The sequence below is a fragment of the Marmota marmota genome, unplaced genomic scaffold (genome assembly GCF_001458135.2).
Source record: "Marmota marmota marmota unplaced genomic scaffold, marMar, whole genome shotgun sequence".
NCBI classification, from domain to species: Eukaryota; Metazoa; Chordata; class Mammalia; order Rodentia; family Sciuridae; genus Marmota; species Marmota marmota.
The window spans coordinates 29472703-29487356 of NW_026000019.1; the positions used below are offsets into that span (position 1 = coordinate 29472703).

General features: G+C 39.6%; 1 protein-coding gene across 1 annotated transcript in view; it reads right to left on the reverse strand.

Moving 5' to 3' along the window:
• The window catches only part of LOC107147271 (gamma-interferon-inducible protein 16-like), a 55860-nt gene extending 46005 nt beyond the window's left edge, over window positions 1-9855 (reverse strand). Inside the window, exons 1-6 of the mRNA XM_048810233.1 lie at window positions 9561-9855; window positions 5982-6266; window positions 4880-5058; window positions 4035-4253; window positions 3231-3305; window positions 212-1234 (exon numbers count right to left, since the gene is read on the reverse strand). Of these exons, the coding sequence (XP_048666190.1) occupies window positions 212-1234; window positions 3231-3305; window positions 4035-4253; window positions 4880-5058; window positions 5982-6246 (1761 nt within the window). The 5' untranslated portion in view covers window positions 6247-6266; window positions 9561-9855. The remainder of the gene's footprint in view (window positions 1-211; window positions 1235-3230; window positions 3306-4034; window positions 4254-4879; window positions 5059-5981; window positions 6267-9560) is intronic.
• Window positions 9856-14654: the final 4799 nt, after the last annotated feature.

Consider the following 14654-nt stretch of genomic DNA (forward strand, 5'->3'; position numbering starts at 1 on the left):
GTTATTTTGCTGCAGCCGGACTGCGGCATTCACTAACAATCATATATATTACTTCAATGAAGTGGAGTATTATGTGAATGAGAATTCAAATGTAGGATAGGATCTCAAAATGTACTCAATAAAATGAGCAGTTGAACTGAACAAATGTGGGAGAAGCTCTTCCAAGTTTGTAAATCTCTGTCATTATAGTGTGGGAACAGAAAACTCTTACCGTGGGTAAGCAACTGCTGAAAGATGTCACAGTCTTCTGAGGAGTCTGCAGACTGGCAGATGGTGTTGCTGGCCCCACTTGTGGATTCTGGATTATGGTGGATGGTTCTGTGGGATGCATCTGAGGAGTTTGGATTCTACTGGATGATGCTGGAGATGAATGAGGACCCTGGATTCCTCTGGATGACTTTGGAGAAAAATGAGGAGTCTGGATTTTGCCTGATGGATCTTCGGGACACATGTGAGGGGTCTGGACTCTGCTGGATGATGTTAGAGATACGTGAGTGGTCTGGAACTCACTGGGTGATGTTCGAGGTAACTGTGGAGTGGGGGTTCTGCCAGCTGGTGCTGCCGGAGGCACCTGAGGAGTCTGGATTTTGCTGCATGATGTTGGAGATGTGTGAGGACCCTGGATCCCTCTGGATGATGTTGGAGAAAAATGAGGAGTCTGGATTCTGCCTGATGGATCTGGGGGAGACATATGAGAGGTCTGGACTCCGCTGGGTAATGTTAAAAGTAAGTGAAAGGTGTTGGTTTTGCCAGATGGGGCTGTCGGAGGCATCTGAGGAGTGTGGACACTGCTGGGTGGCGCTGTTGGAGGCTTCTGAGGAGTGTGGACACTGCTGGGTGGTGCTGTTGGAGGCTTCTGAGGAGTGTGGACACTGCTGGTTGGTGATGTTGGAGGCTTCTGAGGAGTGTGGACAATGCTGGTTGGTGCTGTTGGAGGCTTCTGAAGAGTGTGGACACTGCTGGATGGTGCTGTTGGAGGCTTCTGAGGAGTGTGGACAATGCTGGATGGTGCTGTTGGAGGCTTCTGAAGAGTGTGGACACTGCTGGTTGGTGATGTTGGAGGCTTCTGAGGAGTGTGGACACTGCTGGTTGGTGCTGTTGGAGGCATCTGATGAGTGTGGATAATACACTGAGGTGGTTTTATGCCAATTTCTGACAGTTGTGGAAGTTTACGCTGTCCCTGAGATTCCTGGGCCTTCACGTTATTTGTTTTGCTATTCGTGGCTTCCATTTCCTGAAGGAAAACAGGTTTCTTTACTTTGTTGTAGTTGTTGTTGTTTAATGGTTTTAAAATCAAATGAAATTCATCTTTTATTTTCATTTTTTTCCCTCTTTAAATAGGACTTTGACCCTGCAAATTTTATTCTGGGTCACAGTAGGAATCATAGCATACATTCAGATACTTCCAACACATTGCCTCCTCCTACCACAAACCTCCTTTTAAATGTTAAAATCAGAAAGGACTGCAATTCCATTGGTCTGGGAGGTGATACTGGTTCTACAGATCCTATAAAACTGATCTAAATCATGTGATTAGATAAAACTCTTAGGATTATTTTTTGGGGAGGGCAAAACAGCAGATTCACATTTATGGGCATTTCTTAAGTAAGCCTTTCCAATCAAGCAAATACATGCACCAGTCCCTGTCCTGTGCTCTTTGACAAATAAGATATACAGGTCTCCATCCTTTCAGGTGTCCTATCATAACTCCAACAGAATAGGTCCCTCAAATTCACAGTTCCTCAGGAAGGATCCTGCTACCTCTATACTGTGGATCAGGAAGCCAGAATCTTTCTGGGTTCCTAGTTGCATTCACAGCAATTCAACATACTACCTAAAGCATTATCCTTAGCTACATGGTTAGACAATTTCAAGTAGTAATGGGAAATCTCTATAAAATCATATGCCATGACAATCTTCAGTTACAGTAATGGAAGATCATTAAGTATCATCATAATTGGGTCAGCACAACACACTACTGACCAGTTTTTTTTTAACTGTTTTGTAGTTGTAGATGGACAGCATGCCTTTATTTTGTTTATTTTATGTGGTATCAAGTGCCTCACACGTGCAAGGCAAGTGCTCTGCCACTGAGCTACAGCCCCAGTCCCCTGACCAGTTTTGACAGGATTGACAGCATTCAGTAATCTGACTTTTAAAGTGCCAGTTGTGTATATGTGTGAAAGAACTGCTTAGAGGGCCGTCACCTGGAGTAGAGCCCCTTAGAACAGCTTCTAAGCACCACAGGCACTTGTGCCACAAACCCCAAGCCTAGCACTTAACATAAAAGTGTTTAAAAATAAATTTGAGACATTTTAACATCTTCACACCTACCCTGCAGTCCATCTGTGTTCATTGAACATTCAAGTTTTACAGTTGAAAGATGACTGGATCTAAATCCTGGCACGGATGTCTACTACCTCTGTGACCTGTCTGATTTCACCCATCTCTATTTTCTCATGTGTGCAATGAGACTAACAAGACCATTTTCATATGGTATTATAAAGAAGAAATGAGATGATGTACATGAACCTGGGTTCTACATTTGCTGCCAACTCATTTGATCAAGCACAGTTTTTAGGGTTATGTTTGGGTAAAAAAGAAAAAAAAAAAAACTCTGTTTTTTTTTTTTTTTTTCTCTAAGGGAGGAAATTTCAGAACAAAGTCAGCAGCCTTTGAATTGAATTTTGTTTATTAACTAAAACTTTCCATTAAGGAAATGCACATTTTTTTGTCCTGACACCTGTTCTCCAGGCTCCTAAAAAGAAAAACAGACAAACAAAAAAGCAGATTTCTTTGACCTTTCAGGAAAGATTATTGTGAGAAATGTGGGTTCTGGGAACTAACAACAATACTAACAACAGAGGCTGGGCATGGTGGTGCTCTCCTGTGAGGAGGAGGCTGAGGCAGGAGGATCACAAGTTCAAAGCAAGCCTCAGCTACTTAACGAGGCCCTAAGCAACTTATCAAGACCCTCTCTCAAGATCAAAAATAAAGAGAACTGGGAATTTGGCTCACTGGTTAAGTTCAATCCCTCCTGCCCATAAATAAACGAATAAGTAAATACAACAGAAAAATCAAGCCAAAAATCAATAGTCTCCCTGTATAGGAGGTCTGTCTTCAACATCGGCATATGGCTTGGTGGTGAGGCTGGACCTTAAGTCGAAGTGCAGCGTGGGTCTTGAGTTAGAAACCAGAGTGCAGAAGAGTGACTTAACTTGTGCTCTTACCTGCCCCTCCTGAAAACTTGAAGAAATTTTTTCTTGCTTATTCACCAACGGTACAGACTTCTTGATCTTGGGTCGCTGGTAACCACAGGAATCACATCAAGGCAGGGAAACGAAAAGGCAAAACAAAAAGCAGAGTTTGATGGAGTTGATAATACAGGTGTGAATTCACTTTTCCACCTCTGTCTTTTCTCCCCTCTGGCAGAACTGACTACAATATGAGTTTATCATCTAGTAGAGAAGAAAGACACCTATTTTTTTTTTTTTTACAGTAGGATAAAAGTACAGAAAAGCTTAGGGCCAATGTCTGCTCTTTTGCATAGGGGGTCTTTCCATGAGGAATTATTTGAGGAATGCATTATTGCTGGTACCGGATGGGTAATAAGGAATTCCAAAGCAGGGACAGACCATGGGTCAAAAGACGTGGCAAGCAGTAGCACAGGTGGCTGAAATTAACTCAGAAGTTTGGTCAGTAAGCAAAGATAAAGGGTTGAGAAGAAATTGGAATCTAGAGTGAACATACTTGTATTCATGCATCTTTCTCTGTCTGGCCAACCCCCTATTCATATCCATCTATCCTGGACCAACACATGAACCTAACACTGTGGAGATCAGAAATTGTTTCATCAATGTATGCCTTGTAAATAGCCCTGAGATTTTGATAGATGCATTTTGTAAATCAATATGTGATTTAATTGTAGGAGGAAATGGGGTACAGTAAGGGATTAGGAAAAGTTCTTTCAAGGTTTTAATGACCCCTGAAATATGGTGTGGGGAGGGACAAGTATTAGGAACAGGAAGAGGTACCTTGACTGGAGGACTATTGGATGGTTCTGGTGGAGCCCCATGAGGAGTCTGGGGACAGACCGCAGTTTGTTCTTCGCTGGTTGCTGAAGGTTCCATAAACCGACCCTGTTCTGGGGGAAGCTGTGTTCTCTCAGGGTCTTCAGATTTTTTCATTTTGTTTTCTTGAGAGAATTTTAGTCTTTCTTTCTTCTTGACAGAGGTAGGTTTTCTTTTTTGGTGCTGCGAATTGAACCAGGGCCTTAATCATGCTGATTAGGTGCTCCACCTCTAAGCCACACTCCCAGCCTTTGGTAATGGGGTTTAATGTCAGTTGAAGCAGAGCATCTTTAGACAAGAAAGTCTGTATTTATAAGCAGATTCTAATTATACTACTACCCTTGGGAACTCCAGGGAGTCAGTCCATCCTCTAAAAAGATGGCCAGAAGGTAAGCACTGGCCATACATGACTGCTTCACAGAAAGAGGAAAAGTAATTTCTGCATGTCACCCTGTACTCACCTCTGGTGATGGAAGAGCAGGAGACTTGGATTTGGAAAAGCTAAATTTGGACTCAGTGTCTCTCAATAGGCTTTAGCAAGCCATTGTCCCAAACTGATTGCTATTTTAGTGCATATCTTACAAAAGTGTGATGATTTTCTGTTTCTGCCCTAGGGGGTCATATTACCTAAGTTCAAGTGCACAGCAGTACTGAAAGAAAACGGGAGACCAACAGGTATGAGTTTGCAGGCTCAGAAGCTCGTTTTTCACTACGTTCTTGATCTATACAGAGACTGGAGGGTAGATTAAAAGGCAAGAAGTGGAAGATCAGGAGTGGATGCTTTTTCAGTGGGGGCTCAGCAGTCCTACCTTCAACGAAGGTATCTCCTCCTCTGACTCTGGTTCCGAATCCTCCTCTGACTCTGGTTCCGAATCTGTATTTGTTGTGGACCTGGACTGGGCAGTAGGAGATTCATCCTGCTCCACTTTTTTCCCTGTAGATTTTTTTTTCCCTGTGGGTTTTTTTTCCCCTTTGGATTTCCTTTTAACTGATGAAGTAAAAGACAGCACAATAAACCAGGGCTCCTGGGTGAAGACAGTGGACTCAGTCTCAGTCTGTTTCCTCTCTGCTCCTGCTTTTGTGTCTGACTGGGGGCGTCCACCTCTAGCCCATCAGCTCAGCCTGGCAGAAGCCACCCAGGCCCAGCCTGTCCCTCCGCGGTTTCCTTAGCCTTCCTGTGTGCAGTGAGCACAGCCTTCCTATCCCGGGGACTCCCAGGGACCTCTGTCAATCCCTTTCCCAACCCTCTTATTGTACATTTGCCTCGTAAGTTTCTACACTCTACATGATGTTAAGGAGAGGTCATCTTTGTAGAAGATTCCTCCAAATTGGAGAAAATAGAGAAGGAAATATCATCTCCTTTGCGACATGGAAAAGTGGTGGTATTGGAGTTTGAGTTCTTACACGTGGTTTTTAAACCCAGTATTTCATAAGAGGGAATGTCTTCACATCACTGAAAGGCAGGTTTTTAATTAAATAGTGCTTCTCTTTTGTTGCCAGAGAAGATATTAATGATGAACTAGTATGCTAATAAAGCAATAATAATAATTGATTTAAATATTTTTTAAATGCACCTTTTTCCCCCCCAATTTTACTTTGTTATTTTCCAATGTAATGTATTGGAAACACTAGTCTCTCAATGAGTCCTTCTACCTATTTTCTTCATCTCCACCCTCAAAAGACATAACCCCTTTGCCAAAAAAAAAAAAAAAAAAAAAAATCAGAACACTTGACTGGAAAGGAGTTCTCTAAGTGGTCAAATGGTTGGCATCTCAAGAACCATGATTGCTATGGCAACTGAGGTTTTGACTTGGGAAAGGGATGTATCAACTGTGAGCAAGTCAGGGCTCTAGTCAATGTTGGGGAAGGTGGGTGCAGAAAGGATGGGAGTCAGGGGTGCCTCCTGGTTACCTTTCAACCTCCGAGTTTTAAGAGTTTCCGCGAGGTCTGCAAGTGCTGGAATGTCTTTGCAGACTGTTATCAGTTTTCCCAGCCCAGCATCCCTTTGGAACTTCTCTTCCATCAAGTCAGCAATCCTAATTCTGTCATAATCTTCTTGCATATTTTTAGTCAGTTTTAAGTCTTTGGCCAATAAGGACTTAATCAATCTAAATTCATAATCCTTAATGGCCTCTAGCCCCACCAGCAGGACAATTTTCTTGTATTCGTTCACCATCTCTCAAGTTACAGATGAGCCTACAAGACAGAAACAGCATAGAGTCTGACCCGTGCATACGGACACTTTAAAAAATGGCTTATGTGTATGTGAGTGACTGCCCCCTGTCCAAGTGCCGTCCGGAGGTGTGTGTGCGATGATGAAGAGGGCTTGGTTACCAGAGGTGCTGCTGTGGAGATGGGGGGAGGAATGCTGCAGTACACGTTTCTAAGAAATTCTTCCCTCTGAGTGATGAGAGCTGAGTGGATTCAATGGTGGGTGGTGAAGGGGTCTGGAAACAGGCTGGGGGGGTGCAGTGTCAGAGCCCCTGGCTCCCCTTGCCGTTCTTTCTTGGACCTGGGGCCCATCCCTGGGTGTATCTTGCTCCTGACTCTCTGCTCACCTGTTATGAATGAAGTGGCTGCTGGGCCAATGGCCGTGGTCTCCCGCCTCCCCCAGGAGTGACTTCTGCTGCTGCTGCACCCCACTTCCAGGCTCAGGCACTGACCCTGTCCACTTGGCTCTTCCCTACCCAGCTCTCATTAGTACTGCGTCTGTCCTGGTGTTGGAGCATGCATTCTGTGTCCTCTGCCCCCATTTCTGTCACTTTGCTGAACATCTATCTGCTTTCTGGGGTAGGGTCACAGTATTTATTGGTAGAAAAATTTCAACAGTTACTTGATTTTTCTTCTTTCAGCCTTAATTTCCTTAATTAGATTTTTCATGGAGTCAGTTTTCTCTCTAGGGTCCACAGCACACTACTGCTGAAAATTTTTAATAGTGTAAGAAATATTCCTGACTCCTTAAAGGATCCTGGAAGGCCCTGAGTGACCTCCTGTTTTTCATTTCTGTTTTGCTCTTCATATCCCTCATGTCACACACTTCTGATATACACAACACACTCTTGTCTTTTCATGCTTTATGACTTTGCTACTTCCCTTTCATGGCCTGAAAAGCCATTTCTGTATTTCCTTTTCTGATTACCTCCCACTACAACCTTTAAGTGTAAACTGAGGTTTTGTCTTCTGGAATCCCTAGAATTCCCACATGGACAAGAGTCACACTTCTGAACCTAGGTAGCTTTTTGTGCTCTACCGTAGTGACACTGGTACATGGTATGGATTCCAGTTTTCTGCTTACTTTACAAGTGTTTTTAGTTTAGAAATCATTTCTTTGTACACCTTTTGGATAAATGGAATGTTCAAATTTCTTTGGCTGTTAATTGCTTCTTCCTTGAGGGAACAGGAACATCCTCAGATTGAATATAGCATAACCCAAATATCTATTGCATAACCCAAATACCTTTAAAATAGAAAGTTTTGAGAGTGTGGCAACACAATTTGTTTGTAAAATATAACCATATGTGAGATGATAGGTGGCTATGTGTAATCCTTATTCTTCTGAAATCTGAACACTCTTGTTTGTGTTGTTGTTGAAATATTATTGCTTTTGGTATTGGAGTAAAGATACAGATTATCAGTGGAGCTTGTAGTAATACAATGTATAGAACAGATGTTTCAAATAGCCTTCTGTGAACTTCAAAAACTGAATTTCAAAATATATCTAGCCCCTCAGTACAGAAGAAGGTGCTCTAACCTGGCCTGAGTGAAAAAATAATTTTGGAAGTGTAATTTTAACCTACAAAAATGATATTTAAGCAGGAAAGCCTCAACAACTACTCTGTTTTTCTCAAGGCCTAGGTAGTTTTGAATTACAACAAGCCACGTGGAAATATCTATTGAAAGAAGTAGTCAATAAGAAAATAATAGATTAAGAAATACTTCAGGCCAAAAAATCAGGAGAATGAAAACAAACTTGATTAAGTATGACTATGTCTTAAAAATAAAGGTATGATTGAAGAGAAAAAATAGAGGAAACCCATCATCATGGCGAAAGTAGGAGAGAAACAGAAAATAACAATTTCTTTATGTATTTTTTATAAAGCATAAGATAGAACAATAAGTTAAAAACAAAGAGAATAAAGAAGTGTCATAGATTGAAGTAAAGATAGCAAAAACAAGACAAAATACTTTATACCAGCATATACATAAAGGGCCTAATCAGTTAGGTGATTTTATGTTTTTGTCAAAATTAATTGAAGACATCTATCTAAGTGTCATTAAAAAAACATCACTGACATGTGGAAAAAACAGACATCATTATCAGATAACATCTAATAATAAAACATTCAGCTCCTAGGAAACCCAGCAGTTTTAATTATGGATGTTTCCAATAACAGTTATAATAACTTTTTGGTCCTCCTGGTACCATAAATATATTTTTCTCCATATATACACACACAGAGACACAGATGTATACATCATTACATATATGTAGCTATCTGTATGTAGCTACACATATATGGATTTCAAGGAACCACAAGGAAAAGTGACAATTTTTTTAGTTGGTATGGCAGATCTCCGTATCTTTTGGCCTGAAGTATTTCTTAATCTATGAATTTTCTCAATTCCTGAATGAACAAAGTTAAAAAAATATGTAAATATTTAGATTATCTGAGCAACATACCTGATGTACTTAACAATATTTTTATATATATAAAAAATCTGATATCAACAACTAAAATCTCATAATCTATTCAAGTGCACATGAAATATTGAATTTGGCTCTACAGAAAGTCTTTTAAACCTTCTAATATACAAGACTTCTTTCTACTTGACTTCCCTTCTTCTCCCGTACTTGAATTTCCTTCTTTTTCTCTACCTCTTAACACCAAAACCTATGTATATACTATGATAATGAATTTTCAGGCTGGCAGAGCTATCCAAAAGTGATTGAAATCTGCCACTAGTCCTGTTTTCAAATGGAATTAAAGGAAAGTTAAAAATACTTCTGAAAATATTAAGATCAGATATTTGAATATCTGAGCTTGTGAATCTAAAATTTTCTATGATGCCTTTCCATTTATTCTCATGTTTTGGAAAATTGGGATAATGCTACACAACACAGCGTCATTCCAGGTGTGTGTTTTTAATTAACATTACTTTATGCTTCTTTTCATGTCTCATTCTTGTCTTTTCCTGAGGTCCCTCACTACAGTCACCAAGTTTTTTATACTCTCTCCAACCGAGAAAACCAAAGTCCTCTTCTGCAATATGAACTCCTGCCAATTCCTCCTCAGAGTTTACAATCCGAAATAGCCAAAATGCACTTCCCCTTTTTCAGGCCCCCGTGTTGGCGGAATAAAGAGGTCTGTTATCTTTCTAAGTGAATCAGTCTAGCTACTGAAGTTGTCGCCAATTCCAAAGCAGCTGATGCCGGCCTGACTCCCCTCACCCCACCACCCAGAAGACCCAACACTGATTTCCCTGGCTGACCTTGTGATTTGTGGGAGGTGTCCACAAAATCTTCTTCACAGAAAGCACTGACAGGACTCACTTCCCTGGGGATTTCTTCAACAGTGGTCCAGCTCTTCAGCTCTTCAGTAGTGCAGGAAGCAGGGCTTTTTCTGTTTGCATTAGAAAACTAGGTGAGATCTCTCAGAGACTGAACGAAAACGGCAGGATCTTGGGTTCTGAAATGCTGAAAAGATGAAGCATTTCCTGAAGAAAACAGGAAAAGTGCCCTGGTGAGTCACTTACTGACAATGCTGGGTGTCTCACTCGCTGGGCTCTCAGCCCAGGGGGAGAGGAAGCAACGTAAACAGAGCAAGATGCCTCTAGGTTTCGATTTCTTCAGCCAGAGAGGCTAAGTGCTTTTCCTGTAACATCTCAGTAACCCTGACAAGTTAGAGCAGTAGTTACATGTTTTTCTTACAAATCTCAATAGATAAGGAAGTCTAGAACTGGAAAATTGGCAGAATGCTTCGCAATACAGCTTCATGTCCAGACGTGTTTTTTACCTAATATTATATAATTTTTTTCATGTCTCATTCTTGTCTTTTCTTGAGGGCCCTCACTATAGTCACCAGGTTTTTTTTTTTATACTTTCTCCAAGCAAGAAAACCATATGCTACACAATACAGCATTTCAGGAACTCCATATCCAGCATTTAGGAACCTCTCTTCCTTTGCATGATGCTAAAAAATCAAAGAGGAAAGGTGCACATTCCAGTCACTTGCAATGCACACCTCCTAGTCTTCCCCACAATGAGAAGAAAAGAGAAAGGAGCACCATTAATCTCATCTTCATGGCATGAACAACGGGGAGTGTTTGGATACAAGAATGAACTGAGTTTCCAGTTCATCCAAGATATTGTTCTCTGACCCTCACTGTATGGACAGGGTAGATTTTTCTACTATCCTTGTCTGCCCAAGCTTCCCTGAAAATCACCATTAGTTATTTTCAGCTCGGAAGGCACTGCTCACTAGCAATGATGAAACATCTACCCATATGTGTATTGGAGATTGGATTGATGTTGTTAATACAATTAAAATACATTCATATTTTTTGGCAATTTAACAAGTGGGATGTTTATAGTAGGATGTGTGGTTCTGTATATCTTCTGCATGCAAATTCTCTATTAATCATATTACATATTGCAGATATGCAGATATGTTCTCCCAGTGTTTGGTTTGTATTTGTACTCTAATACCCTGTCTTATTTGTAAAAAAAAAAAACAACAACAACTTAGAATTTGCATGCATGCAATTGAATTTAATAAAGTTTTACTTTCTGGCTTGTACTTTTTTGTGCTTTAAGATATTTTCCCTCCCTCAATGTAATGAGATTTTCCTGTTCTCTGTAAATGATATCACTCATCACATTAGAACTTCAGTCTCTCATGCTATGTAATTTTTGTGTGATTTTGTGAGACACAAATCCAATGTTTGACTCTCATCTATGGAGATTTCTCATCGGCCCAACACTTTATATTTGGCCTTTCTGTCGGCTATGTTACAATACCATTTTTTCACATATATGTGCTTCTATCTTCATGCTATCTGTTAAGTGACATTTCATGTTGCCTTAATTATTATGGCTGTAATAGATATTGGTTTCTTGGAGAGCTGGGCCTTCCGAAATCATCAGTTTGATTTGTCCTTACTCTTTTATATAGGTTTTAGGCTTATCTCAACAAATTATTCAGAAATGTCTTTGAGATTTTTTTTTTTTAAAACTGAATAATCTGTACTTTTATACTTCTTTTTCATTAATTCATGGCAAACATACCTAATACTGAAGTTCATTTTGATACAATTGTATGAGTATGGAATATGATTTTCTCCAATTTAGTCCCTAGGACTTTCCCTTTCCCACCCATTCCCCCTCCTCCTCTTTCCTTTCCCCTGCTGTACAGATATTTCTTCTATTTATTTATAGTTTTTTAAATTAGTGCATTATGGATGGGCATAAGGGTGAAATTTAGTGTGATATATTTATATACAGACAGAGAAAAAATGAAAAAAATCTGTAATTTTAGAGCAGTTTGAGCAGAAAGTACAGGGTGTTCTCATATACTTCCTTCACACACATGTAAAACTTCTCCCACTATTGACACCTTTACTAAAGGGGTGTGTTTGCAAGGATCTTTGAGGTTTTGTGTGGAGTTTATAGGTTAGTGTGAAAAGAATTGTCCTATTCATGTTATTGAGTCTTCAAATTAAAAAAAAATCATATATATTCCTATTTATTTGTCTTCTTTGCAATCATCAGTAAAGTTTCATAGTTTTGTCTATAATGGTTTTATATATTTTTTGCTAGGTATCCCTAAGTACATCATGGTTTTGTACTTTTTATCAATTTGTTTTCTATTGGTATATCTGCAAAATAAAGAAATGCAGATGTTTATGTTGATCTTATTCCTAGAATTATTGATGAAACATTTCTGATATTTTGTATATTATTTGGATATTATATATAAGCAATTTTCTTTTTTTATTATTATTATTAGTTGTTCAAAACATTACATAGCTCTTGACATATCATATTTCATACATTTGATTCAAGTGGGTTATGAACTCCCATTTTTTCCCCTGTATACAGATTGCAGAATCACATCGGTTACACATCCACGTTTTTACAAACTGCCATACTAGTGACTGTTGTATTCTGCTGCCCTTCCTATCCTCTACTATCCCCCCTCCCCTCCCCTCCCCTTCCCTCTTCTCTCTCTACCCCATCTACTGTAATTCATTTCTCTCTCTTGTTTTTTTTTCCTTTCCCCTCACTTCCTCTTATGTGTAATTTTGTATAACAATGAGGGTCTCCTTCCTTTACCATGCAATTTCCCTTCTCTCTCCCTTTCCCTCCCCCCTCTTGTCCCTGTTTAATGTTAATCTTCTTCTCATGCTCTTCCTCCCTGCTCTGTTCTTAGTTGCTCTCCTTATATCAAAGAAGACATTTGACATTTGTTTTTTAGGGATTGGCTAGCTTCACTTAGCATAATCTGCTCTAATGCCATCCATTTCCCTGCAAATGCCATGATTTTGTCATTTTTTAGTGTATAAGCAATTTTCAATGTCTTGTTAGCATAAAAACAGAGAAGGAAACTAATGGAATGGAATAAAGAATCCAGAAACTGGCACACATATATAAACAACTGATTTTTATGTTTTCAAATGATATGTATGAAATACATGCACTGTGTTGTATGACAGTAAGTCTCAATAAACCTATTTTTAAAATAACAAGAATGGATGCCGTTCTCTAAGAATTTCAGAGACAGCATATGAACTCTGAAGATTTACTATTTCGGTAATAATGAACATCTCAGTTGGGAGCTTTTGTTTATCTTTTGTCCAAATATCCTTTACTGTACTAGAGTCATTTTATTTTTCATTGAAAAATGACATTTACATCTCTCCTTATTTTGATGGTAGGATCTCCTTTACTGGTGTAATCTTATGTCTTTGGATTTCTTATAGGGTGACTCCAATGTTGAGAGATAGATATTAAGAAATGCTGTTACTAGCTGGCCTGGAAAACCTCACTGAAGAGGAACTGGATCGGTTTTAGTTTTTCTTCCACATGAATGTGAGATCACCAAAGGCAAACTACAGGTTACAGACAGAACAGTTAGCCAACTTGCTGATTTAAAATGCCAGTGTGGAGTCTGCAATCTGAAGACCATTTGTATCTTCCAGAAGTTGAATTACTTGCATGTGGCCACGTCTTCAGGACGAGAAGAAAGTCAGTCTTTTGTTGGTGTGACTCAAAAACCTGACAAGAACAACTTAGAGGAGGAGTAGTTTATTTTGGGCTCTGGGTTTCCGAAGTGTCAGTCCATGGTCAGCCAACTCCATTGCTCTGGGTCTGAGATGAGGAAGAACATCATGCAAAAAAAAAAGGATGTGATGTGGGGAAAAAAAAATCACATCATGGCAAGTCAGGAAGCAGGGAGTGAGTACAAGGAGATAGGGACAAAATATTAACCCTAAAGGCATAACTGCAGTGACCTACTGCCTTAAGCTATACCCTAACTCCCATAGCTATCATCCAGAACAATAATCCTTTCCAAGTATTAATTCACCAAATGGACTAATCCACTGTGATTAGGTTACAGCTCTCATTTAATTTAAACAATTAAAATTTAATCAATTTACCCTCGAATAATACTTCACTATTTCACCCATGAGTTTTGACAAACACTTCATATACAAACCATGATATTGCACTGGGGTCCCCCAAAGCACATATTCATCTCACAATGAAAAATGCATTTAGTTCATCATCAAGAGTCCCCATAGTCTCAACTGTTCCAGCGTTGCTCAAAAGTTCAAGTTCAAAGTCTCCTCTGAGATTAAACTCTTGTTTGTGAGTGCCTATAAACATAAAAGGTAAGTACTTATATGCAATATGTAATGGCATAGAGCAAACATTTCCAATCCAATGGAGAGAGCGACCAGTATAGAAAGAAGGGATTAGGACCAAAGCAAGACTGAAATTCAACTGCACAAATAAGTTTTCTAGCTCCATATCTGTCATCTAGGTCACATGATGGCAAGATATGTTCTTTGAAGGGCATGTGCTGTCCACCCCATGGCCTTGCTGATTGCAACCCACATGGCCTCTCTTAGGCTGACCCTGTCTGCAGCCAATGGTTTACCTGGGCTTATGTTCCACCTTATTGTTACCTGTTAATCCCAGGAGTCTCCTCTGCAGCTTTGGGTTTCTTCTCACCCATTCATCCACAAACATGTCCTTGATCCCACTAAGTATGAGTGGGATTGCTGATGTGACTGGGCAGGAGGACATGTTGATTGTCTTGCCCTCCCTTGAATGTTTTCTATCCTATATGTCAACATAGAAGGGGGACTTTCATCTGCATAGCTCTCTGAAACCAGTTTCATGGAATGAACTTACCATAGCAAAGTTAATTGAGTATCTTCCTGAAGCAGATATTTTTCTGTAATTTCAACCACTTTCTGTGTTTAAAAGGTAGTGATAAGAAACCTATTAACTGGTAAGACATTTCACTGTACTCTGAGATTGTCCTAAGAAGTAAATTAATGTAATTATTCAATTATTTT